Raw genomic sequence first — 27,125 nt, forward strand, 5'->3', positions numbered from 1 at the left:
GGGAGCTAGGGCTGTTCGATATAACAATATAAAAACATTTATCGTTTCATTTTACGCTATCGTTTGTTTCGTGGTGTCGCAAAATAAACTGTTTACAGCAATATTTGTTCATGGTTCTGATGGTCACTGTAGTGGCTACATTCATTTCTTCAAGTTCTCTCTTTCTCTTATATTTAATATAACCGCACTACGGACGGACAAGCGCCTGTTTTATGCGTTGTCGTTAGCAACAACGATGGTAACACCATCGTGTGTCCGCTTGTTTATGTTCCACATAAACCTTTCACAATAAAACTCAAGATCCTGTTGAGACTTTTCAAAATAAACTGAATCACGTGAAAGAGCAGATTATTTACGGATGAGAAGCAAAAAGAGCCGTCAGGTGCTAAAAAATAAACCTTAGACTCAAACGTTAGAGCAGGCTTTTCCCCGCAGCACGCCGTGTAATAAATACTCAAAGAAAACGGCGGCCGTTACAACTTATGTCTAAAAATGTATCGTTTCATGCATCGGTTAAAACACTCGCCTCCAGCTACAGGACGCGCAGCTGGAAACACTTCACGCAAGTCGAGATTCACAGAATTTACAGAAAATGTTAAATGTTTGTGATTTATATCGTTATCGGGACGATAGATGTCTTATGTCGGGATATGAGATTTCGGTCATATCGCACAGCCCTAATGGGAGCACAGACGATGTGAACAAAGACATAACGATATACATACAGTCAGTGGAGCTTAAGTGAAAGAACTCAAAGGTGGATTTAATTTGAGAAGCAGAGGAGGGAAAAGAACAAACACAGGTGGTAAAATGTCAAAGCAGTTACCAAAATAAAACAGGATATAACCAAAAGTACCAAAAGACAGGAAAATACAGGAGATACAGGGAAAGGATGCAGAAGGATCATCCCATTACCCCCAACCAATCACAGCAGATGGCCCCGCCCCTCCCTGAGCCTGGTTCTGTCAGAGGTTTCTTCCTGTTAAAAGGGAGTTTTTCCTTCCCACTGTCACCAAGCGGTTGCTCACAGAGGGTTGTTTGAATGTTAGGTTTTCTCTCTATTATTGCTAAGTCTTACAGTATAAAGTGCCTTGAGGCAACTGTTGTTGTGATTTGGTGCCATATAAATAAAATAGAAACTGAATTGATTTGAGATTGAAAAAGTAAACACAAAGAAATAAGAAACACATCAAAGAAACAGGAACCAAAATGCAACTACTTAAAAGCTTATCACTAGATTTTGGTTTGGCTCAAGCTTTCAAAAATCTCAAAGGCAATGTTTGAAATGTTGGTAATCTGACTTTGTGTCTGTCCAGTTCGGGTCAGGTGACAGGTCTCCAGAGGGGTCCGACCACAGAGAGATGGGAATACGACAGTCAGGGACGAATCATTTCCAGAGTCTTCGCTGATGGAAAGATGTGGAGTTACACGTATCTGGACAAGGTACAGGATAACGTCGTGAAAACCACACATGCATACATCACTGTGGAGCTTCAGTGTGAGTGAGTCACTTAAAAATGATTTGTATTCTGAGCTCCATTTCTCTGTGGCTCTGATGTGGATTTAGCCGCTACACAGTATGAGCAGATGAGCGATCATGGCTACGGTCCCTTCCATGACGTTTGGGTGACAGACACAGTTGTGTATTTCCCGCGTGCCGTTCAACAGAGCATGAATTTTTAACACAACTTCCTCAAATGTCAAACTTTTTGGATGCTTACATTATTTCACTTTGCATGCAGACACAAAGTTATTTCTCAAAAACTACCAGGGTCAAAATTATAAGCTAACAGTCAATGTGTATCCTTTTCTGCTAGTAAGCCCAACCTTTGTTTGGGATTCAAGTCAGAGCTTTGTGCCTGCCAGTCAATAATGTTCACTTTGGTCTTCTGCATGCAGTTGGCTACCAGGCACAGCGTATGTATGCTGGCATTAGGTATTTTCTGTTCTGCAGCAGTTTGCCCTCTAGTGGTTGTTTTTGTGTATTTTTTACTCTGCAAGATCTAGCCAGAGGCAGTTTCACCTCTGTTAATATGTTGCCATCCATGCCTTCACAAGTTGATAAACGGCATCATCTGTAAGTAATATTGTTTGTTATCACTGAGACGACTAGTGTGCATTATTATTTGTTGTGAAGGCGTGATATAGTTTGTAGTTTGAATTTAATTTGAATGCATGTATAACCTAAGCTAGTAAGGTTAAGCTAGCTCATATGCCATGTGGTTTCTTTAACATTTTGATCATGAGCGTGATTTCATTTGATGTTTTATTCGGGCACTCACTAAGCAGATAAATATAGTGTTCTTATATCTTTGAATTTGTGTTTGTTATATTTTATATTGATGCAACATTTTTATTGGTTTATTTCTGGTTTTGTCGACAGTTTCACACTTACTTTTTTTCCTTATTAGATCATCTAACTCAACACATCGGCCTGTTCCTTGGATTTTGATTAGGAGAGTGTTTAGCTGTCTGTATAGCTGAGTCTACGTTCACGAGGACAACACTTAGTGAGGACAGAACAGTATGTTTTGGGTCATTGTCGTGGTGGAAGACCCAGTTTTCTTTCAAAATCTTCACATTTCGTCTTTCTGTATGATTCTTTCCTCCATGATGAGATTCCAACTTCCAGACACAGTGAAGCATCCCCACAGCATAATACTCCCACCACCGTGTTTCACTGTCTTTCTTTCTCCAAACATAAGCAGCATCTCTGCGACCAAAGCGCTCTCATTTTATCTCATCTGACCAAAAGACATGCTTCCAGTATTCATGATGTTTCTCCAGGTTCAATTCAATTCAATTCAATTTTATTTATATAGCGCCAAATCACAACAAAAGTCGCCTCAAGGCGCTTCATAGATACAGAGAAAAACCCAACAATCATATGACCCCCTATGAGCAAGCACTTTGGCGACAGTGGGAAGGAAAAACTCCCTTTTAACAGGAAGAAACCTCCGGCAGAACCAGGCTCAGGGAGGGGCGGGGCCATCTGCTGCGACCGGTTGGGGTGAGAGAAGGAAGACAGGATAAAAGACATGCTGTGGAAGAGAGACAGAGGTTAATAACAGATATGATTCAATGCAGAGAGGTCTATTAATACATAGTGAGTGAGAAAGGTGACTGGAAAGGAAAAACTCAATGCATCTTGGGAATCCCCCGGCAGCCTACGTCTATTGCAGCATAACTAAGGGAGGATTCAGGGTCACCTGGTCCAGCCCTAACTATATGCTTTAGCAAAAAGGAAAGTTTTAAGCCTAATCTTGAAAGTAGAGATAGTTTCTGTCTCCCGAATCCAAACTGGAAGCTGGTTCCACAGAAGAGGGGCCTGAAAACTGAAGGCTCTGCCTCCCATTCTACTTTGAAATACTCTAGGAACAACAAGTAGGCCTGCAGAGCGAGAGCGAAGTGCTCTAATAGGGTGATATGGTACTACAAGGTCATTAAGATAAGATGGGGCCTGATTATTTAAGACCTTGTATGTGAGGAGCAGGATTTTGAATTCAATTCTGGATTTAACAGGAAGCCAATGAAGGGAAGCCAAAACAGGAGAAATCTGCTCTCTCTTTCTAGTCCCTGTCAGGACTCTTGCTGCAGCATTTTGGATTAGCTGAAGGCTTTTCAGTGAGTTTTTTGGACATCCTAATAATAATGAATTACAGTAGTCCAGCCTGGAAGTAATAAATGCATGAACTAGTTTTTCAGCGTCACTCTGAGACAGGATATTTCTAATTTTAGAGATGTTGCACAAATGGAAGAAAGCAGTCTTACATATTTGTTTAATATGTGCGTTGAAGGACATGTCCTGGTCAAAAATGACTCCAAGGTTCCTCACAGCGTTACTGGAGGCCAAGGTAATGCCATCCAGAGTATGAATCTGGTTAGATACCATATTTCTAAGATTTTCAGGGCCGAGTACAATAACCTCAGTTTGATCTGAATTAAGAAGCAGAAAGTTAGCGGCCATCCAGGTCTTTATGTCTTTAAGACATTCCTGCAGTTTAACTCATTGGTGTGTGTTATCTGGCTTCATGGACAGATAGAGCTGGGTGTCATCTGCATAGCAGTGTAAATGTATGCTATGTCTTCTAATGATGCTGCCTAAGGGAAGCATGTATGATGTAAACAGAATTGTCCTAGCACTGAACCCTGTGGAACTCCATAATTAACCTCAGTGTGTGAAGAGGACTCTCCATTTACATGCACAAATTGGAGTCTATTAGATAGATATGATACAAACCACTGCAGTGCAGTACCTGTAATACCTACAGCATGTTCTAATCGCTCTAATAGGATATTATGGTCGACAGTATCGAACGCTGCACTGAGGTCTAGCAGGACAAGCACAGAGATGAGTCCACTGTCAGAGGCCATAAGAAGATCATTTGTAACCTTCACTAAAGCTGTTTCTGTGCTGTGATGAGCTCTGAAACCTGACTGAAACTCTTCAAATAAACCATTCCTCTGCAGATGATCTGTTAGCTGTTTGACAACTACTCTTTCAAGGATTTTTGATATGAAAGGAAGGTTGGAGATTGGCCTATAATTAGCTAAGACTGCTGGGTCTAGAGATGCTTTTTGAGTAAAGGTTTAACCACAGCCAGCTTGAAGGCCTGTGGTACATAGCTGATTATTAGAGATAGGTTGATCATATTTAAGATCGAAGAATTAATCAATGGCAGGACTTCTTTGAGCAGTTTTGTAGGAATGGGGTCTAAAAGACACGTTGATGGTTTGGAGGAAGTAATTATTGAAGTTAACTCAGAAAGATCAATTGGAGAAAAAGAGTCTAACTTAACATCAATGGTACTAAGAGTAGCTGTAGATAATATTACATCTGTGGGAGGTTGTCCTCAGCATACTTCAGTCTGGGTATTTCTTGGTCTGCATCCTTGCGCTCCGTTCCTGTGTGGAGTTCTGCTGATCGTCTTCATTGAGAATATAATTCCTGACTTGGCGAAGTCATTAGTCTTTAAAGACACGACACAGATTTGAAGGGGAGTCATGGTACGCAGGGACGCTAAAATGTGAAACCAATGAACTTGCCTTGCAACTCTACATCCGTAAAAGAGCGAATCACACAGAGACATATTTCACTCTAAATAAATTCATGTAAAAATAATGACTGAAGAAAGGAAGGAACACAGAAAATGAACAGAGGATTAAACAGCGTGCCCTTAAAGGTGGAGATGTGTCAGACAGAAAGTCCAGATGTGAGGAAATGATGGGCTAAAGAATGAGAATGAAAAACAGCAGTGATGAAACAAAAACAGCCCATGTTGTGCCTTTAAGAGGAAACGAGAGCGGATTGCTTGCAGTGTAAGAGCTGTGTTGGTAAATCAGAAACATTTTGGTTTTATTAGCTTCATCAGAGCCTGAGACACAGCAGCAGGCCTCATCTGTATGGGAGTGATAGAGAAGGAAGAAGAAATACTTTGCAGTCACAGGCTCTACTGTGTCAGGGGATGGTTGGAGCTTACATGGAGAGACTGAGCTAGAAAGAAAACAGCAAGTGTGGCTGAAGAGAAACAAGAATCACAGTAAAGCAAGTGTAGCGTGTAAGAGACGAGACGAGAGGAAGGAATAAGTAACAGCTTTACAAGACTCACTGAAACTGAAGGAAGTAAGCAGGTTAATATTTAGTACATACTATCACAGTGTAGCAGTCTCAGTGCATTTACAGTATGACATTATTCAACTATTTGATTTAGAAATTAAATAGTTGATAGATCCTGTTTTAATGTGGTCAGTGGAAGTTTGTGTTTGGTTGAGTATTTCTTTGTTTATGCTGAATCTTACACTGCTGGGACGTCTGTTTCTGTCCCCTTCAACGATCCCACATTTTAGGGAAAATTCATGTGTAGTTCAAGGAGCAGAGCTGAGTTTATGGGCTGCACCCATAAAAACTTAGCAAAGCTTCATTGTCAATTATAAATTCTGCTTGTCTTGTTTTTGACTCTTGTGTGTGCAAAGTTTACATTTGTACACATTCAGTTCAGGTCACTGAAAGTTCTTTCTCAGGACATTACAGTAGAAGTCTCCACTCAGAGTGTGTGTGAGAGCACGAAGCAAGCCGTGAGCTAAAGAACTGTCTGTAGCCTCCAGGACAGGATCGAAGCAGAGATCTGGGGAAGGGCCCAGTAAACTGTCACCTGCACTAACCACAAATGGAGAAATATCCTTGGGCAAGATACTAACTCCAAGTTGCTCTCTGCTGAATGTGTGTGTGTGGCAGATTCAATTAAATTCAGCATTTAGACAGAAAATACGTAGCAAAAAGTGCTGGTGTGAATGAGGCAAGTTGTGTAAAGTGCTTTGAGTGCTCAAATAGAGGAGAAAAGTGGTCAAATTAAATTTATTTAAAATAAATGGCTGCTCTCTTTAGGGGTCCACACAGCAAATCACCTCCCTGGATATCCTTCTACCCCTGGCATTCAGAGAAAAACAAGAGAAAAGGTTTTTCTTTGTGCAGTGAAATTCTTTCTTTGCTGTCCACCCACAGTTGCCGATTAATATATACAATAGAAATAAAACATATAAATACAAGTAGTACAAATAAATAGATGAAGGCAGAAAAGGAGACAAAATATGGAGATTTGAAACAGATGTGTGCAAAAGAGCTATAGCTTAATATGTAAGATGAGCAGACGTGCAAAAAATAATTATTACTGTTCAAAATGGGTCAGCTGTTCAAGAGTCTGATGGCAGTGGGGAAGAAGGAGATAGTGAGTCTGGATGTTCTGGATTTCAAACTTCTAAACCTTCGTCTCGAGGGCAGAAGTGTTGGGGGTGTGTGGGGTCTTTGAGGATGGAGGCAGCTCTCCTCTGGACTCTGCGATGGTAGATGCTCTGCAGAGAGGGCAGCGGGGTCCTGGTGATCTTCTCCACAGTTATCACTCTCTGCAGGCATTTGCGCTCCATAGCAGTAGTGCTGCCGTACTATGCAGTTATGCAGCTGGTCAGGGTGCTCTCCACAATGCAGCTGTAGAACCTGCTGAGGATCATGGCTGACATACCAAATTTCCTCAGCCTCCTCAGGAAATACAGCCGCTGCACCTCCAGCTGGCAGCTGTATACATCTTTTGTCCATTGTGTCCATTATTCCCCCCAAACCACTGCCAAAGCATCTCAATCTTGCCTTTCTCACTTTATCTCCAAGCTAACTGAGGAGTCTCTGGGGATACTCATTTCTAATATTGTCCATCACTTACAACAAAACTGCCACCTCCAGCTTTTCCTCCTGTCTTTGTGTTAGTCTCACCATCTCCTCACCATACACCATAGCAGCTCTCACTGTCATCTACTGAATATATCTCCACCCTGCAAACACTTTCTTCTTCACCTCTCTTCTGCACTGTCCATTGCTTTGGATCTCCAGGTATTTAAACTCATCTACCTTCAATGCTTCCATTGCTTGCATGTTCACCTCTCCAGCTACCTTCCTGCCATTCACACACATATTCTTTCTTGATTCTATTGATTTTCATTTTTCATACCTCCACCTGCTCCCTGCTCTTACGACAGAATTAAAATGTCATCTGTGAAGGTCATAGTCCACGGAGACCTCATTTGTCCACCATCACCACTGCAAACAAGACAAGGCTCAGAGCTGATGTAATCCCCTTTAAACCCGCCTGTCACCTCTACTGCACACCTCACCACTGCCTCACATTCCTCTTACATGTCCTCCAGGGTGGAGCAGGACACATAGCTCTCTGCCACACTTGACGAACATCATACTTTGTTTTTTTAGCATGCTGTCAGTAGTACACCTCATTCTGATCTCCTCCTTACTCTCCACCAACACTCTCAATAGAAACCTTTCACCTGTAGTGTTCCTTCTTTGCTGCTTGCTGATCATCACCTCTCCCTTTAGTCTAGCAACTCTTTCTCTGGTATGGCTCATCAGCTTTCCTGTCATATTGGTTCCTGAGCTTATCTCTGTGTCCACTTTGGATGGAGCAGCTCTCATTTCTAGAAATATGGACAAATTTATTAAACCCCCCAAAATATGACTATCCAGAGTTGGGACCAGGAAGCAGAGTTGCAGTCTTACACGCCTCTCTGCAGCTTCTCTCCTCCTGCTACCCCCCAAAAACCCATCTCCATAGAGACTGTGTCAGCTTCCAAAAAGACAAAAAACAAACTAAAAACCAGCAACAAACAACTTAAACATAAACAATCACAAAGAAAGAACAATACAGTATCCACATCTGAACCAAAGAGTAAAACAGTGAAATGTGGATTATTAAATATTAGGTCTCTCTCCTCCAAGTCTCTGTTAGTACATGACTTAATAATTGATCAACAAATTGATTTACTCTGCCTTACAGAAACCTGGTTGCAGCAGGATGATTATGTTAGTTTAAATGAATCAACACCCCCGAGTCATTCTAACTACCAGAAACCTCGAAGCACAGGCCGAGGGGGAGGTGTGGCAGCAATTTTTCACACCAGCCTATTAATTAATGAAAGACCAAGACAGACTTTTAATTCATTTGAAAGCCTGATGCTTAGCCTCGTCCACCCCAGCTGTGAAACTCAGAAACCAGTCTTACTTGTTATCATCTATCGTCCACCTGGGCCTTACACAGAGTTTCTGTCTGATTTCTCAGACTTTATATCTAATTTAGTTCTGAGCTCAGATAAAATAATTATTGTGGGTGATTTTAACATCCATGTAGATGCTAAAAATGACAGCCTCAACATGGCATTTAGTCTGTTATTAGACTCAATTGGCTTCTCTCAAAATGTAAAAGAACCCACCCACCACTTTAATCACACTCTAGATCTTGTTTTAACATATGGCATAGAAACTGAACATTTAACAGTGTTTCCTGAAAACCCTCTCCTGTCTGATCATTTCCTGATAACATTTACATTTACAATAATTGATTACACAGCGGTGGAGAGTAGATTTTATCAAAGTAGATGTCTTTCTGAAAGCGCTGTAACTAAGTTTAAGAATATAATCCACCCACTGTTATCATCTTCAATGCCCTGTACCAACACAGAGCAGAGCAGCTATCTGAACGCTACCCCAACAGAGGTCGATTATCTTGTTAATAATTTCACCTCCTCACTACGTACGACTCTGGATACTGTAGCTCCAGTGAAAACTAAGGCCTCTAATCAGAAGTACCTGACTCCGTGGTATAATTCTCAAACACGTAGCCTAAAGCAGATGACTCGTAATCTGGAGAGGAAATGGCGTGTCACAAATTTAGAGGATCATCATTTAGCCTGGAGAAATAGTTTGCTGCTTTATAAGAAAGCCCTCCGCAAAGCCAGAACATCTTACTATTCATCACTGATTGAAGAAAATAAGAACAACCCCAGGTTTCTCTTCAGCACTGTAGCCAGGCTGACAAAGAGTCAGAGCTCTGTTGAGCCAACCGTCCCTTTAACGTTAACTAGTAATGACTTCATGAACTTCTTCACAAATAAAATTTTTATCATTAGAGAAAAAATTACCAGTAATCATCCCACAGATGTAATATTATCTACAGCTACTCTTAGTACCATTGATGTTAAGTTAGACTCTTTTTCTCCAATTGATCTTTCTGAGTTAACTTCAATAATTACTTCCTCCAAACCATCAACGTGTCTTTTAGACCCCATTCCTACAAAACTGCTCAAAGAAGTCCTGCCATTAATTAATTCTTCGATCTTAAATATGATCAACCTATCTCTAATAATCGGCTATGTACCACAGGCCTTCAAGCTGGCTGTGGTTAAACCTTTACTCAAAAAGCATCTCTAGACCCAGCAGTCTTAGCTAATTATAGGCCAATCTCCAACCTTCCTTTCATATCAAAAATCCTTGAAAGAGTAGTTGCCAAACAGCTAACAGATCATCTGCAGAGGAATGGTTTATTTGAAGAGTTTCAGTCAGGTTTCAGAGCTCATCACAGCACAGAAACAGCTTTAGTGAAGGTTACAAATGATCTTCTTATGGCCTCTGACAGTGGACTCATCTCTGTGCTTGTCCTGCTAGACCTCAGTGCAGCGTTCGATACTGTCGACCATAATATCCTATTAGAGCGATTAGAACATGCTGTAGGTATTACAGGTACTGTGCTGCAGTGGTTTGTATCATATCTATCTAATAGACTCCAATTTGTGCATGTAAATGGAGAGTCCTCTTCACACACTGAGGTTAATTATGGAGTTCCACAGGGTTCAGTGCTAGGACCAATTCTGTTTACATTATACATGCTTCCCTTAGGCAGCATCATTAGAAGACATAGCATACATTTTCACTGCTATGCAGATGACACCCAGCTCTATCTGTCCATGAAGCCAGATAACACACACCAATTAGTTAAACTGCAGGAATGTCTTAAAGACATAAAGACCTGGATGGCCGCTAACTTTCTGCTTCTTAATTCAGATAAAACTGAGGTTATTGTACTCGGCCCTGAAAATCTTAGAAATATGGTATCTAACCAGATTCATACTCTGGATGGCATTACCTTGGCCTCCAGTAACGCTGTGAGGAACCTTGGAGTCATTTTTGACCAGGACATGTCCTTCAACGCACATATTAAACAAATATGTAAGACTGCTTTCTTCCATTTGCGCAACATCTCTAAAATTAGAAATATCCTGTCTCAGAGTGACGCTGAAAAACTAGTTCATGCATTTATTACTTCCAGGCTGGACGACTGTAATTCATTATTATCAGGATGTCCAAAAAACTCACTGAAAAGCCTTCAGCTAATCCAAAATGCTGCAGCAAGAGTCCTGACAGGGACTAGAAGGAGAGAGCATATTTCTCCTGTTTTGGCTTCCCTTCATTGGCTTCCTGTTAAGTCCAGAATTGAATTCAAAATCCTGCTCCTCACATACAAGGTCTTAAATAATCAGGCCCCATCTTATCTTAATGACCTTGTAGTACCATATCACCCTATTAGAGCACTTCGCTCTCGCTCTGCAGGCCTACTTGTTGTTCCTAGAGTATTTAAAAGTAGAATGGGAGGCAGAGCCTTCAGTTTTCAGGCCCCTCTTCTGTGGAACCAGCTTCCAGTTTGGATTTGGGAGACAGACACTATCTCTACTTTTAAGATTAGGCTTAAAACTTTCCTTTTTGCTAAAGCATATAGTTAGGGCTGGACCAGGTGACCCTGAATCCTCCCTTAGTTATGCTGCAATAGACGTAGGCTGCCGGGGGATTCCCATGATGCATTGAGTTTTTCCTTTCCAGTCACCTTTCTCACTCACTATGTATTAATAGACCTCTCTGCATTGAATCATATCTGTTATTAACCTCTGTCTCTCTTCCGCAGCATGTCTTTTATCCTGTCTTCCTTCTCTCACCCCAACCGGTCGCAGCAGATGGCCCCGCCCCTCCCTGAGCCTGGTTCTGCCGGAGGTTTCTTCCTGTTAAAAGGGAGTTTTTCCTTCCCACTGTCGCCAAAGTGCTTGCTCATAGGGGGTCATATGATTGTTGGGTTTTTCTCTGTATCTATGAAGCGCCTTGAGGCGACTTTTGTTGTGATTTGGCGCTATATAAATAAAATTGAATTGAATTGAATTGAATCTCTGAGATTATATCTGTCATGGTCCTGAGTCCGTGGACTCAGTGATTTTGTGTTTGGTGTATTTATTGTTATTATTATTATTATTATCACTACTATTTGTGGACTGTTTGGGATGGTTTGTGTTCTGGGTTTTTGGATGCTGGGTTTCTGGGTTGGTCCTCCCTCTGTTGGTTCCCCTGTCTCGTCAGGTTCATCAGGTCCAGCTGTGTCTCCCACTGTGTGTGATTTCCCAGTGTCCCTCTGTGTATTTATAGTGTGTGTCTGCCTGTGTTCCTCGTCGCGTCGTCTGTGTTCATTCACTGTGTTCCTCCACGTCTCTCTGCACAGCCTTCCTCATCTGCCATCTCTGTACATCTCCCGCTATCCTTATGTTTCAGTTTGTTTGTTAGTTTTTCCCAGTTTTACCTTTGATATTTTCACTGTACATAAATCTCCACTCGCATCTCCACCGCCATCTGCATCTTGGGTCCTCATTCTTTCCACCACACGACTGCTGCCCCAGCTGTGACAATATCAGCTCCTCCCGAAACTGTATGCAACATTATTCATTCTCCAACTTACACCATGTAATCCCCACACATCAACACGCACACGCTCTGTACCGTTTGATCCAACTTTCTCTTTCTCACCTGACATCCTGTTTGTCAGGTACATGCAGTGACAGATTCAACATCACCGACTTTACACTCTGCAGCTCCACAGTACACATACTCAAGGTCACCCCTACTCCATTTCTCTTCCTATCAACACCAAGATAGAAGAGTTTGTATCCACCTTCAGTGGCCATGGCCTTGCTTCCTTCCACTTCTCCTCCTGCACACATAACATATCTACCTTCCTCGTGTCCCTACATTTAAAGTACCCACTACATCCTTTCCTTCGTTCTCATACTGTCCTCAAACACGATGCTCCTTTCTTTTCTACTGTCAAAATTTGAAACTACAAGTTCATTTTTTTTCTATACATTCACATATTTTATTGTACAATTTGTCCCATTTGCATATCCAAGATGTCACATTTTGAGGCTTCTGCTCTCACAGTCACATCTATAATCAGTTTAAAATTGGCAGTTAGTCTAACATGCCTGTCTGTAGGTGAAAGCTACAGTGTCCAGCTGAAACCCATTTAGGAGAATATGCAGAATACAAGCAGGCAGGACCCAGCAGACCAACACGTTCAAGCTATGAAACTTGTTGTGGCCCAGGAAGAAGCTAGGCTTCCCCTTTTTTTATAGAATGAAAAGCTATATACTGTAGAATATATATATAAGCGTAACTAAAGTTCTTGGCTTTTCAGATTTACATATATTAATTGACAGTAGATATTCAATTAAATTTTTTTTATACAGCGCCAAATCACAACAACAAAAATTACAACAGAGAAAAACCCAACAATCATATGACCCCCTATGAGCAAGCACTTTGGAGACAGTGGGAAGGAAAAACTCCCTTTTAACAGGAAGAAACCTCCGGCAGAACCAGGCTCAGGGAGGGGCGGGGCCATCTGCTGTGATTGGTTGGGGTGAGAGAAAGAAGACAGGATAAAGACATGCTGTGGAAGAGAGACAGAGATTAATAACAAGTATGATTCGGTGCAGAGAGGTCTGTTAACACATAGTAAATGTAGAAGAAACACCCAATGCATCATGGGAATCCCCGGCTGCTTACACCTATTGCAGCATAACTAAGGGAGGATTCAGGGTCACCTGGTCCAGCCCTAACTATATGCTTTAGCAAAAAGGAAAGTTTGAAGCCTGATCTTAAAAGTGGAGATAGTGTCTGTCTCCCGAATCCAAACTGGAAGCTGGTTCCACAGAAGAGGGGCCTGAAAACTGAAGGCTCTGCCTCCCATTCTACTTCCAGGTCTTTATGTCTTTAAGACATTCCTGCAGTTTAACTAATTGGTGTGTGTTATCTGGCTTCATGGACAGATAGACTTGGGTGTCATCTGCATAGGAGTGAAAATGTATGCTATGTCTTCTAATGATGCTGCCTAAGGGAAGCATGTATAATGTAAACAGAATTGGTCCTAGCACTGAACCCTGTGGAACTCCATAATTAACCTCAGTGTGTGAAGAGGACTCTCCATTTACATGCACAAATTGGAGTCTATTAGATAGATATGATACAAACCACTGCAGCACAGTACCTGTAATACCTACAGCATGTTCTAATCACTCTAATAGGATATTATGGTCGACAGTATCGAACGCTGCACTGAGGTCTAGCAGGACAAGCACAGAGATGAGTCCACTGTCAGAGGCCATAAGAAGATCATTTGTAACCTTCACTAAAGCTGTTTCTGTGCTGTGATGAGCTCTGAAACCTGACTGAAACTCTTCAAATAAGCCGTTGCACCTTCCTGATTTTCCTATTTTTTGTATGTTTGTCATACTTAAATGCTTTAGATCATCAGACAAATTTAAATATTATACAAATACAACACAAGTAAACACAAAATACAGTTCCTAAATGAAGGTGTTTATGGTTAAGGGGGAAAAATCCAAACGTACTTTACTCTGTATGAAAACATGATCGCCCCCTAAAGCTGATAACTGGTTCGGCTAAGCTTTGAGACAAAGGAGCATGGTAAAAAACAAAACAGAACAACAACAACATCTTATTTGGTCATTTAAAAGCTAATCTGTGAGCTAACAGGAAAGGAAAATTCCGTCAGGAAATGGATTTCAAAAATGAGGAGTAGAATTTTAAATGTCAGAAAAAAATCTTTTCACTTATTTATTTTCCTTTTATACATTTAAATTTAAAATGATTTAGAAAATCTTTTTTTTTTATGGTTGTTGAATACAAACACACACACAGGTACTCACAGACTCACACTGGCTGCTGCCTCCAAACATATCCTGCATTATCAGTCCTGCTGCTCAGTAACATTCAGTATTTATTTACTGTTATTGATGCTTTTCTGGGTTGTTGCCATGGTTTCTCTGCTGTTTTTCAGGTGATCAAACAGATTCAGTGTCTTTTCTCTCTCCATCCCTCTCCTCTGTTTTTCCCTCTCCTTCTGTTAACTCAACTTCCTAACTTCTCTTTTCTTCATCTTTCCCGTCCCACAGTGTCTGTTCTGATTGTAATAACTTAAAAGTACCAAAAAATAATAAAGATCAAATAAACTGTGACAATTAAGTGGACCAGTATAGCGAAGCCATAATGATCCACTTGGGAAAATCAATCTGTTGGGAATTGTTTGGGCCTTCAGACAATAACTCTGATTGCTACATTGCAACATCACCTTGCATTGATACATTTTACATTATTAATTAATAGATTACTTTACTAATGTCTAAATAAATAAAAGAATTAGAAAGCTGAATTGTAAATGAATTTATTAAAGCATATTTTATTGCACATTTCATTACTGAAGCACAACATTCTTTATTTTGATGTGTGTCTCTTCTGGTCGTCCATACATTTCCACACGACCCTGTGGAAATGTATCCTATAAAACACACACATGACCAAATCATGTGTATCTGAGCAGCATGTGTGGTGTCAGTGCTCCCTGAGCACTGTGAAAAGCCACTTTGGTATCCGTGTCGAACTGTCTAACACACATGCAGGGAAGCTTTGCATGACCTCTGTAGGCGCAGCTCCAGCAGGTGGTGCAAAAATATCGGGATATTTATCTGATAACATCTGATTAAACGATGCAGTGCCAGTTGTGCTTGAATGAATCTTTATGTATCTGCAGTGTGGACTGATGTGAATCTAGTCTACATTTACAACATTTGCACCACTTTTGTTTTCTGTATAAGAAACTGTAATTCAGACATCCAATCATAACGTCTGTGGCCTCTCACTACAGGCCGCCACGCTACCAGTCAGTGCGTTCTGCTTCTAATTGTCTTCCTACTGTCTCTGAATCAGTCCATGGTGCTGCTGCTGCACAGCCAGCACCAGTACATCTTTGACTATGACTCCGTGGACCGCCTGTCAGCAGTCACCATGCCCAGCGTGGCTCGACACACCATGCAGACCATCCGATCCATAGGATATTACAGGAACATCTACACCCCACCAGAAAGCAACGCGTCTGTTACTGTGGATTACTCTGAAGATGGACAGGTGTGTTTTGTTTTTAGCAAGTAAGAGACACACTGAATGTGATCAACTTCACTCAACAACAGCAAAGCTAATCATTCACTGCTTTCTCTTTCTTAGCTCCTGAGGGTGGCTCATCTAGGCACTGGCCGGCGTATACTGTACAAATACCGCAGACAGGTAGGTTATTCATGTCTTTATGCAGCTGATTCTTCAACAAAGGTCAAAGGTTACCAATGAGGAAGGAAATGTCTGTATATGTTTAAGGTACAGTTGTCCTGTACATACAGCATGCAGCAGTGTTGTTGCAATATCTTTCCCGCTTCCAACTTCGCAGTTGCTTTTGGTCATTGAAAGTTAACCATAGTGGAACCATAAAGAAACAGTTGGATGAGCTGTAGGCTGGTGATGAGGTGTGATATGCACAGGGAGCGTCAGCAGACATCCTGCTTGTGTCGTTACTGTAACACTTTTTTATATTTGTCTCGTCAGAACAAGCTGGCAGAAATCCTTTATGACTCGACCAGGGTCAGCTTCACATATGACGAGACTGCTGGTGTGCTTAAGACTGTCAACCTGCAGAGCGAAGGCTTCATCTGCTCCATCCGGTACCGCCAAATTGGCCCACTGGTTGACCGGCAAATATTCCGCTTCAGCGAGGACGGGATGGTGAACGCGCGCTTTGACTACACCTATGACAACAGTTTCAGGGTCACCAGCATGCAGGCTGTAATCAACGAGACACCGCTGCCCATCGATCTCTATCAGTTTGACGACATATCTGGGAAAGTGGAACAGTTTGGGAAGTTTGGAGTCATTTATTACGATATCAATCAGGTAATAATGGATCTTCGATACTGTTTAAAATAAGCACCTCAGATTCTAGTAATATGGGCGAGTACTTAATGAAAAAAACAGACATTTTAGTAATCTTTTAAACTCTGTTCTTCCAAAAGATATTCCCTTTTTGGTCTTTTGATGGTGGTGGAGAGCACCATTCCTAAATCTAGTGACTGGCAAGGCCATATCATACGAGTAACATCATTTTCATTCACATCAAACCATACGATGATTCCTGGAAGAGACCAAAGGGAGACCCAAATCATGTTATCACCCCCGCTGCATGACACATCAGTTAGATCCTTTCAGGGGCACTGACACCTAAAATATTTCCACTGATGGGACAAAACTTTGGACGTCTCCAAGAGGAAGAAGACAAGTGGGATAAGTGCGTTAATCAGTGATTGATCTGGTAAATGGGCAATAAATGAAACATTTTGGCGAGGGCTGAGGCAGTATCTTATGGCAGCAGAGATCACGAAAACATTTTGAAACAGTGAGTTTTTGTGGATCTTCATTTCGTAGTTGAGAGTTTATAGCACAGGTTTATAGGTTTAATTAGGCTGAGGTAGCTGGACATTTCAGGTCTCGCTGTGGTGATAAGGATATATTTCAGATATCTTAATTCTCCATATCAGCTTGTTTATTGTGACCTCTCAGTATTGCAGCTATTTGTGGATGTTTCTTGAAGCCTTGAAGTTAAACTGGCAGCAGACGAGCTAATAAACAATATTTAAAGAGCGAGCTAACATCCTTTCAGGTCCTGAGAGTTTGAGCACCCACAGCCCTCAGTTACATTTAACCACTATTATGCTTCTGGACACACTGTTAGTCACGGAGGTATGATTTATGTGTGTCAGATGCAGCAGGTGTTCTTCCCTCATCAAATGACATTTTGTTTGTCTTCAAAGCAATGAAACAAAACCCCACCTGAGGCAGGGTGGGGCTGTTCAGATGTCAGGTGCAGTTTTTGTAGTGTGTCTGCTGACGCCTGATCAGCAGGGCTTTGGGTCACTGCTGAAGTGTAACAGTAGGTCTTCTGTCTGCCCATCATTCCCAGATTATCTCCACAGCAGTGATGACCTACACAAAACACTTTGACCAGCACGGCCGCATTAAGGAGATCCAGTATGAGATTTTCAGGTCACTGATGTACTGGATCACCATTCAGTATGACAACATGGGCCGAGTGACAAAGCGTGAAATCAAGATCGGGCCGTTTGCTAACACAACCAAATATGGTTACGAGTATGATGTCGATGGACAGCTGCAGACCGTGTCCCTCAATGAGAAGATGATGTGGAGGTAGGATCACAGCATTAAAAAAAGAAAGAAAACACTGATGCCAAATAATAATTAACGATTATACTTTCTGTCCTTTCAGATATAATTACGATCTGAACGGGAATCTGCATCTGCTGAACCCTGGGAACAGCGGGCGTTTAACCCCTCTGCGCTACGACCTGAGGGACAGAATCACTCGGCTGGGAGATGTTCAGTATAGGCTGGATGAAGACGGTTTCCTCAGACAGAGAGGAGCTGAGATATTTGAATACAACTCCAAAGGTTTGCACAGTTTGACCAACAGACGCAACACAAAGTGGCACAGTAGTGTTCATCCTCTTGACGTTGACTGTGCTTGAACAGTTTAAATGATTACCCAAATCAGACGTGTAGGAAAATGTAATAATCAAGACAGAAGTTTAGAAATTGTGCCATAGAGCACCTGATCACATCCTGAGCAGTCAAAGTTCACTCTAAAGCAGCGGTCTCCAACCTTTTTTGCGCCGCGGACCGGTTTATGCCCGACAATATTTTCACGGACCGGCCGGTACCGAAAAAAAGAAGATTTATTCATAACGCACGTGAAAAGACCCAGGAAAACCGAGTAAACGATAAAAACGATAACAAAATAACGCTGAAAACTGATAAAAACCCTGAAAACCATACATGTCACACCTGAGCCTCAACTCTCGCGGCCCGGTACCGAACGACTCACGGACCGGTACCGGTCCGAGGCCCGGGGGTTGGGGACCGCTGCTCTAAAGGTTTATGTGGAAAACAGAAAACTAACCGTAAAGATAGTCATACATGCACTGAACATGTGCACTTTTTCCTTATAAAAGACAACAGCATCAGTATTTTTTTTTACAACAGGCCTACTAGTTCGTGTCTACAGCAAAGCAGCCAGCTGGACCATCCAGTACCGTTATGACGGCTTGGGTCGGCGAGTAGCATCTAGGAACAGCCTGGGCCAGCACTTGCAGTTCTTCTATGCGGACCTGAACTATCCCACCAGGATAACCCACGTCTACAACCACTCCAGCTCAGAGATCACGTCCTTTTACTACGATCTGCAGGTACCACACTGAAAGAGTCATTTAGCTCGCGGCGGTGCTTTTGCTAAAGTTAGAAGGCTGGTTAAAAAAACTCTCTGCTGTGTGTCGTGCTAGAAGCAGGCGAGACACTCAGTGCTGTACTTTTGATGCACGACAGTCTGGTTACAGCAGGTTTCTCTCCAGTGAGCATATGGAAAAAAGTGACAAGACAGAGAGCGCAGTTTCTCCCTGTAATATATTTAGTTATTCTGCTAAAGCTAATGGTGCACTAGTTGAGGCATCTATAACAATGCAGCTGACCGTGTTTACATATCTTCGTGGGGACCAACAGCCGTTAAGGGGACAAAATCCCAGTTTTCAGACTCAAAATGTGGTTTTAGTGTCAGGGTAACAATTCGGTCATAGTTAGGTTTAGGCATTCATTTTTCATGGCTGGGGTTAGCGGCGTGATCTCCACAAAGATGTGAAAACACGGTGTGTGTGCACCCCATAGCAATGGATTATTTCGATTAGTTGTTAATTTACAGAACTGCACATCGCAGCATGATAAGCAGGTTTGTTATTGTTAAATCCAACGTTGGTTATTTTTGCACAGGGCCATGTTTTTGCCATGGAGATCAGCAGCGGAGAAGAGTTTTATATTGCGTGTGATAACACTGGGACTCCTCTGGCTGTGTTCAGTAACAATGGGCTCCTGCTTAAACAGGTATGCTTGTTAGTCCTGCTGGAACAAAAGGCTTCAGCATGTGACTTTATTTATCAGAACTGCCGTGTTTCTCCATATCTGATGCAATTAATAGATCTTTGTGTGTCTGTGTGTAGGTGCAATACACAGCGTATGGTGAAGTTTACTTTGATTCCAACCCAGACTTTGTGTTGGTAATTGGTTTCCATGGAGGTCTGTATGATCCTTTGACGCGGTTGCTTCATTTTGGAGACAGAGATTATGACATTCCTGCGGGAAGGTAGGCAGTCTGACACTTGTCCAGCACAAGTATAACAGGTGACTGTAATGGTGTCAAGCATGAGCAGAGCATGTCTGTGTTTTAAGGTGGACCACTCCTGACATCAGCACATGGACACGTGTTGGTAAGGACCCTCAGCCCTTTAACCTGTACATGTTCCAAGGTAACAACCCCATCAGCAAGATCCACCAGGTCAAAGAATATGTCACAGGTAAAGGAGCGATTTGGACTTGTTTAAGCAGAGCCACTTTGTTTTTACATGTTGTGTGTATTATCTGTTGCTTTAAGGTCACATAACTCGTGGAATAATTCCTGCTACACTACTCGAGAAATCATTTTCATGTTCTGTTTCATCAGATAAATAAACAAGTCAAGTTTATTTATAAAGCACTTCTCAGTTAAATGAAGAAAGTTAAATGATGTAATAGCAATACAAAATCAAGTTAAGACACAGAAGCAGACGTTCCTGAGATATTTAAAAGTAGAATAGTTTCTCCTCCTCTGTGGAAGCAGCTGGACCAGGTGACCCTGAATCCTCCGTTAGTTATGCTGCAGACGTTTTTTCTTAATTCACCCTATTTCACCATGTGTTCATACACCTCTCTGCATTAATCACAGCATGTCTTTTGTCTCGTCTCCCTCCCCTCACCCCCCACCATGAGTGTGTCAGAGGTTTCTTCCTGTGCAAAGATAGTTTTTCGCTCATAGGGGTCACCTGATTGTTTCCTCTGGATTATTGTAGGGTCCTCACCTTATGATATTAAGTGCCTTGAGGTAGGGCTGGGCGACATGGCCTAAAATCCATATTGCGGTGTAATTTGAAGCATGTGCAGTAACAGTATATATTGCGATATATTCTTCTGTATATATATATAGATAGATATAGATGTGTGTGTGTGTGTGTGTGTGTGTGTGTGTGTGTGTGTGTGTGTGTGTGTGTCAAAATGACTGAACAGTATAGAAATGCTATTTTAAGAACATTTATTGTGCAAAACTTTTTTTAAAAATTTTAAATTATAAAACTTTTCAAATAATTTTTACAATGTAACAGATCTTTTTCCAAACAATGTAACAGAAAATCCTTAAATAACAAATAAAAATGAAGATAAATGCGCCAACATTTTTGAATACAGTAATAAAGTAAAATATCTGCTGTGTAGGGCCACCGTTTTTCTTTCCACTGGACTGACTGGGCGTTTGTGGAAGGTGCAGTTTTTGGCTTTGCTCATATTCCAACACGGGCTTTGTTTTTGAAGTGATAAAACAAATTACTTGTATTCCGTCTCTTCGCCATTACTGTCAGATGATATTTTTCTGCTCAACATCTGACTGCTTAAACCCAAACCAGGTCCATATGACCAACGTCACACCGCTCTTCTTTATAAGCTCCTTGCTTGCATGACACCATCAACATGTGCTCGTGGTAGAGCGCTATGGTAAAAAGCCAAATTCATATTGTTTCTACCGTATACCGTTTATACTGCCCACCCCTACCTTGAGGCACTATATGAGTAAAATCGAATTGAATCAATATGTTTTAAACACCAACAGAGGTTTGTCAGTTTATATGAAGGCATAAAAATAGTCCCAGTCCCTCTGATACAGTATGATTGCTTTGCATTGTTGTTTCTGTTTCTCAGTTTCTTTTATAAATATCACTATTTCCACTCTTCTCTTTCTCTGCAGATATCAACATCTGGTTGGTCACATTTGGCTTTCATCTCCATAATGCAATCCCAGGATTCCCTATTCCGAAATTTGACCTGATACAGCCATCACTGGAGATGAAAAAGAGCCAGCTGTGGGATGACCTGCCTGTATGTATACTCAGATAAACTATGGAGGAACACCACACCCGATCAGTCACAGCGGGCGTTTTCTCTGGTTGCAGCCCAGTGACAGTGAAATAAGTGTCAAAGAAACAGTGGTTACATTTGTGCAAAATTCATTTTTGCTTGTAATACAAACCATGATTTGTAGTAGTTTTATTGCCTTGATCTTACCAAACAGTGTTAGAAAAAAACTATCTTGAAAGTTAATTAAATTGAATAAATCGAATGGGCGTCATCAGTCGTACATATCACCAGTAGGTCCTCATGTTTTCTCAAAAGTCTCCAGTGATGTAACCTGGCCGGGACGTACTTCTTAAACATGTCTGAATCATCTTTCTTTGACTTTTCAGCACAAGAAAGAAACTCTAACAAGCATAATCCAGCTCCTCAGGGCTTGATCTGGAGCTCGTATTGTAGCTAAGTGGCCAGCACTGACAACGGGTTTAGAATCGTGCCATCAGGGAGCAGCGAGTCGGTGGCTAATCCAGTCAGTCCAGTCACTGAATGATATTTGTAAATGGAATAAATGATGTAACTGCATCAACCACATCTGGGGTGGTTTGTTCGGTACTCTTGTCACTGTTGCTGATGGCCACATACGAGACATTCTACACCTTAATAGTTACTCATTTATATATAGTCATGCAAACATAACGTTGACAAGGAACAGAAAATAACAGAACGAGAAGAAACGAGGAATAAATTAATAGGAAATGATTAGTGAGACACATCCTCCCATTTAAAGGAAAGGAAATCAGTAAAGGAGGATATCTGTACACGTGTTGTCGGGTCATCAGTAATCACACTCACACTGAGAGTGAGAAAAAGGCGCTGACATAGAGACACTGACCTTAACTCAGCGATTAATGAAGGCAACGACAGAAATAGAAGTGGCGTTTCAAGAGAGAAACTGAAAGAGAAAAAGAGGAAAGAAGCAGGAGAGACTTCATGCTGTCTTCCTCCCTGAGCCTGCTTCAGCCGGAGCTTTCTTCCTGTTAAAAGGAAGTTTTTCCTTCCCACCATCACCAAGTGTTTGCTCTCTATTATTGGGCTTTTCTCTCTATGACCCGAAACACGACTTCTCTCTATTTCTCTTTATTATTGTCGGGTTTTTACTTGATCATATAAAGCGTTGTTGTGATTTCACGCTACATAAATCAAATTGAATTGAACAGAATTTGTATGACTTGGAGCAGCAATTCAGAAACTCTGGGAATGATCGATTGAGTCCACACACCTAGATGCAGCAGACAATGATTTTGAGTCAAATTTTCAGACACCTTTTCTGCTTTTTCTCCACAGTCTATCTCAGGCGTCCAGCAGGAAGTGACCCGTCAGTCTCAGGCCTTTCTGTCGTTTGAGCGCATGCCAGAAATTCAGCTCAGTCGGCGACATTCAGACCACAACAAGCCTTGGCTGTGGTTTGCCACTGTCAAGTCTCTGATAGGAAAGGGAGTGATGCTCGCCGTGATCCAAGGTCGCGTTGTGACCAGTGCTCTAAACATCGCCAACGAGGACTGCATCAAGGTGGCTGCTGTCCTAAATAATGCCTTTTACCTTGAGGGCTTGCATTTCACAGTGGAGGGAAGAGACACGCACTACTTCATCAAGACCAGCCTGCCTGAGAATGACCTCAGCGCACTGCGGCTCACCTCGGGGAGGAAGTCACTAGAAAATGGAGTAAACGTCACAGTATCCCAGTCCACAACAGTCATGAACGGGAGAACGCGGCGTTTTGCTGATGTGGAGCTCCAGTACGGCGCTCTGACACTTCACGTGCGTTACGGGACGACGCTGGATGAGGAGAAAGCGCGAATCCTGGAACAAGCAAGGCAGAGGGCGCTGTCGAGTGCCTGGGCGCGCGAACAACAGCGAGTGAGAGACGGAGAAGAAGGAGTACGGCTATGGACGGAGGGAGAAAAGAGGCAGCTACTAAGCAGCGGGAAGGTTTTGGGTTATGATGGATACTACGTACTGTCTATAGAGCAGTACCCCGAGCTAGCCGACAGCGCTAACAACATCCAGTTCCTACGGCAGAGTGAGATAGGGAGGAGGTAACACGGCATTAACAGAATCCAATGATCCCGCCCACTGACTGTCAGAGACTAACAAAAGCTTTTCAAAAATGGATGTCACAGACTGAAACCAAGCCACTGAAGAGATCCCGCGATCCCTTTTTTTGGGATCAAAATGTTAAAATGGGATTTCTAGACTGATGATGTAACAATCACTTCAGTGCAGCTGACCCGAAACATGGCTGCAGTTTGATGGTCTGCAAACCCGGATAAAGGTTCCTTTTTTCGGTCATGTTCTTTTTCTCTATCTCGCTTTCTCTTTTTTTCACCCGGTCGTCTGCCTTCGAACAGCTTGCACGCATGACCCCCCATCCCCGCCGCCTTTCGTGAAAGGTGGGGGCTATAACCCGACTGCTATATTTGTGTGCTAGCTAGCTATCAAACAGTGGGATGTAGAGACTCGTTCAAGCGGCCGACTGAGGACTTTACAGTTACATGAGCTTACAAGCGTTTCAACAGCTGGTAACTGTCAGTGTAATCGCCATCTGTGCATCCCTAAGAGATGTTGCAGGTGTCATATCTCTGTTTGGAGCCACGTCTGTAGGCTCTGTCGTGTCCATGGCTGAAGCAACTGAGTGGAACCACCGTCGTGGACTCTCTAAGAAGGACAGGCACAAAAATTCAACTTTGTATGACAGCTGAAAAAAATAAACTGATTTTCTCTTTGAGTTTTTTTCTTCATATAAACTTGCTGTTGCTTCAGACAAAAAGGGTATATGAAAATTAACAAAAACATTTTTACATAGTATTACTTATAGCACTATTACTACTTTTACTGCACCATCACCACTGGAATGGACCATTATATGACCTGAACAAAGACAAACTTTGATTTGTGTTTTTACTTAAAAGCCACTTCTTCCCATTCTGTGCTCTAACAAGTTCTACAAATTTAGAGAGACCACAGTCAAACTGACGTATGTGAAGAACCAGGGCGACTGTAGGGCCACCGTTGTGTTTGAGTGGATGTACATTGGTCCTATAAACCCCTGGTACCCTGGCTGCCCAGGTGTTATTCACTTTTACAAAATGTGACTCGGCCTCATAACAAATAGACTTGTGCTTTTCTCAGTCACAGGTAGTAGTATTGCTTGCAATAGAAACATGTTATCATGGCTTTGGGTGGGAGGGGTGGGGGGCAGGATTGCTGTGAGTAGTAACAAATCGTTGCTTCTCCCTTTATTTTTGCTTGTTTATCTTTAAAGGGACAGTGCATTGCCATCAGTGACATTAACGAGTAACAGTAATAGATCAAAGATCAATGTGGATGTTTACTCATTGATTGTGGGTCTCTGTACTCCTTTAGAGTTTCCATTGTGCGTATGTGTGTTTATAAGGTTGAAAAGTAACTTTAGTCATTTGGAAGGAAAGAGCAGGAACTTTCCACAGAGAGTTAACCTCATATGCTACCGATCTTTTTTTCAACGACAGTTATGACAAGTTGACAATGTTTTATGGTTTATCTTTTTCTTTATTTCGGAGGTTGATGAATTCCACTTATACGTACATCAATATTAGTCTCAGAGAAAGTAATTTATGTACAGTGTTTCTACAGTAAAGAATAAAATACATTGAAACTAACGTCTTTTTTGCTGTGTTTGTTCTTCACTTTCACTGCTGGCAGCGATAAGAAAAAACTGATTTACTCAAGTGCTTTTTCACGCATTACATGCTTTTTATTGGCAACATCTGAAAACATTGTAACATGACTTAATAAATAAGCCTGGGATGGGGTAGGATTTTCTACAAAAGATGTCATTGAAAATCAAATCCACTAATCACCAACACCAAGAAACATCCAGCTCCCAACACAAACACAAACTGTGCACAAGGACCAAACAAACTACATGCAGGTAGTGTTTTTCAAGCAAATGCAAAACAAGAAGACCGTCTAAGTCAACTCAGAAAGACCGGAACATTGTAATGGGTGCTGACTGGGGATGGGTACCAGTATCCGGTGCCATGATGGCACCGGTTCTGACATAAACGGTAGTAACCAGACCGAAAAGCAGCGCACATTTCGGTGCTTTATTTCGGTGCTTTTTTTTCCTGAGATGTCACACACTTTGGATTCCAGCCAATCATTTTACCTTTGCAAGCGTAGTAGGCGGGCCCAGGTACGTACGTTCTTTTAGAGCAGAGCTACAGATTAAAAATGCCCAAGGCGAAGCAGTCAAAAGTCTGGCTGTACTTCACAGCAAAAGATGCAAACTCAGCAGCCTGCAACAAGTGCTTTAAGCTGATACTGTGATACTGTCAAAGGAGGTAACACCTCAAATCCGATGAAACACCTGGCGACGTATAGCATTTTGTTAAAAGCTGAGAAATGCACCATATTTGATAGCTTGCTGCGAGACCTCACACCGTGCACATCTACTGCGGGTGTGGTGCCTGTTATCGGACTCAGAGTTAGCAACATCCCCCAAAAACCCAAAGAGGAGAGTCCTGGCCCCTAGCCCTGCCAGTGTAGCAGAAATGATGATGGATGATGATGGCAGCAGCAGCCGTTCTTCTCTGCGTGAGTAGCTTAATGTTGTTCGTGTGTAATTTACGTTGAGTAGGCTAACCACGTTATTACATTAATGCACGTAAGGTGAACTAGCAAACACCGTCGTAGTTACATGCGGCTGTCTTCTTGTTTGATGGCAGATGCTCCCTTCACCCTGGCAAAAAGGCTAAAATGACCAAAGAAAAAGTGGAAAACAGTAAAAAATGAGAGGTTTTTGGACAAAGTTTGTGTTTTTTCCATTGATTAAGCACTGCTTCCAGCCAAGAGTGATGCCATAAATCCCCTATAGCTGCAGAAAAGGCTAACATTGTTATCTTTTTACAAAAAAAACAGCTGAACATGAGAGGTTTTTGGACCAATTTTGTGTTCTCCATTCTTTAAGCACCGGTTCAAGCACCGTTTAAGCACCGGGACCGTTTCAAAAGTACCGGTTTGGCACCGGTATCGGATAAAACCTAAACGATACCCATCCCTAGTGCTGACCCAGCTCTTCTTTTCCTTCTAAGGTTGATCACCATCTCAGTGGTCTTATGTGCGCATGAACTAGTTATTCAGCATCACTCTGAGACAGGATGTTTTTAATTTTAGAGATTTTGTGCAAATCAGTGGCAGCACTTCTTGCATTGTCAAATCTAATATACATATACATGAATTAAAATGTGCCAAAATAAAGCAGTTGCTCTCCTTTCATGTTGGACAGCACTGTCCTAAAGCTCCTCCTCAGTCCTTTGCATTACTGGCCCCTTGTGGCCTCAGTCGGATGTTGCAAGCTGCACTTATTTTAATCTGACTGGAGACTGCAGCTCTCCCTGCCATGCAGGCGTGTCCATCTCCCTGCCTGTGCCCTAAACACACTGTTCCCCTATTTTACCTGTGTTACTTTTGATAGCCTAAGCACAATTTTCCAGTAATACCGAGGTGTTCGTAGTGTTGCTTATTTTCCTAAAGCAGAGGTATGAAA

At 42.0% G+C, this 27,125-nt stretch overlaps 1 protein-coding gene across 7 annotated transcripts in view; it reads left to right on the forward strand.

Annotated features, from left to right (window-relative positions):
* tenm3 (teneurin transmembrane protein 3) overlaps positions 1–25,236 on the forward strand; it is a 360,038-nt gene extending 334,802 nt beyond the window's left edge. For all 7 annotated transcript variants that reach the window (XM_084932347.1, XM_084932346.1, XM_084932341.1 and 4 more), the window contains 12 exons: positions 1,317–1,443; positions 15,431–15,628; positions 15,725–15,784; positions 16,097–16,441; positions 17,505–17,749; positions 17,829–18,010; positions 18,602–18,804; positions 19,379–19,489; positions 19,606–19,748; positions 19,835–19,959; positions 21,435–21,565; positions 22,883–25,236. In XM_084932347.1, coding sequence (XP_084788473.1) covers positions 1,317–1,443; positions 15,431–15,628; positions 15,725–15,784; positions 16,097–16,441; positions 17,505–17,749; positions 17,829–18,010; positions 18,602–18,804; positions 19,379–19,489; positions 19,606–19,748; positions 19,835–19,959; positions 21,435–21,565; positions 22,883–23,638 — 2,626 coding nt within the window. In that variant the 3' untranslated portion in view covers positions 23,639–25,236. The remainder of the gene's footprint in view (positions 1–1,316; positions 1,444–15,430; positions 15,629–15,724; positions 15,785–16,096; positions 16,442–17,504; positions 17,750–17,828; positions 18,011–18,601; positions 18,805–19,378; positions 19,490–19,605; positions 19,749–19,834; positions 19,960–21,434; positions 21,566–22,882) is intronic.
* The last annotated feature ends 1,889 nt before the right edge of the window (positions 25,237–27,125 follow it).

Source organism: Perissodus microlepis, chromosome 6 (genome assembly GCF_051167445.1).
Source record: "Perissodus microlepis isolate ML-2025 ecotype Zambia chromosome 6, ASM5116744v1, whole genome shotgun sequence".
NCBI classification, from domain to species: Eukaryota; Metazoa; Chordata; class Actinopteri; order Cichliformes; family Cichlidae; genus Perissodus; species Perissodus microlepis.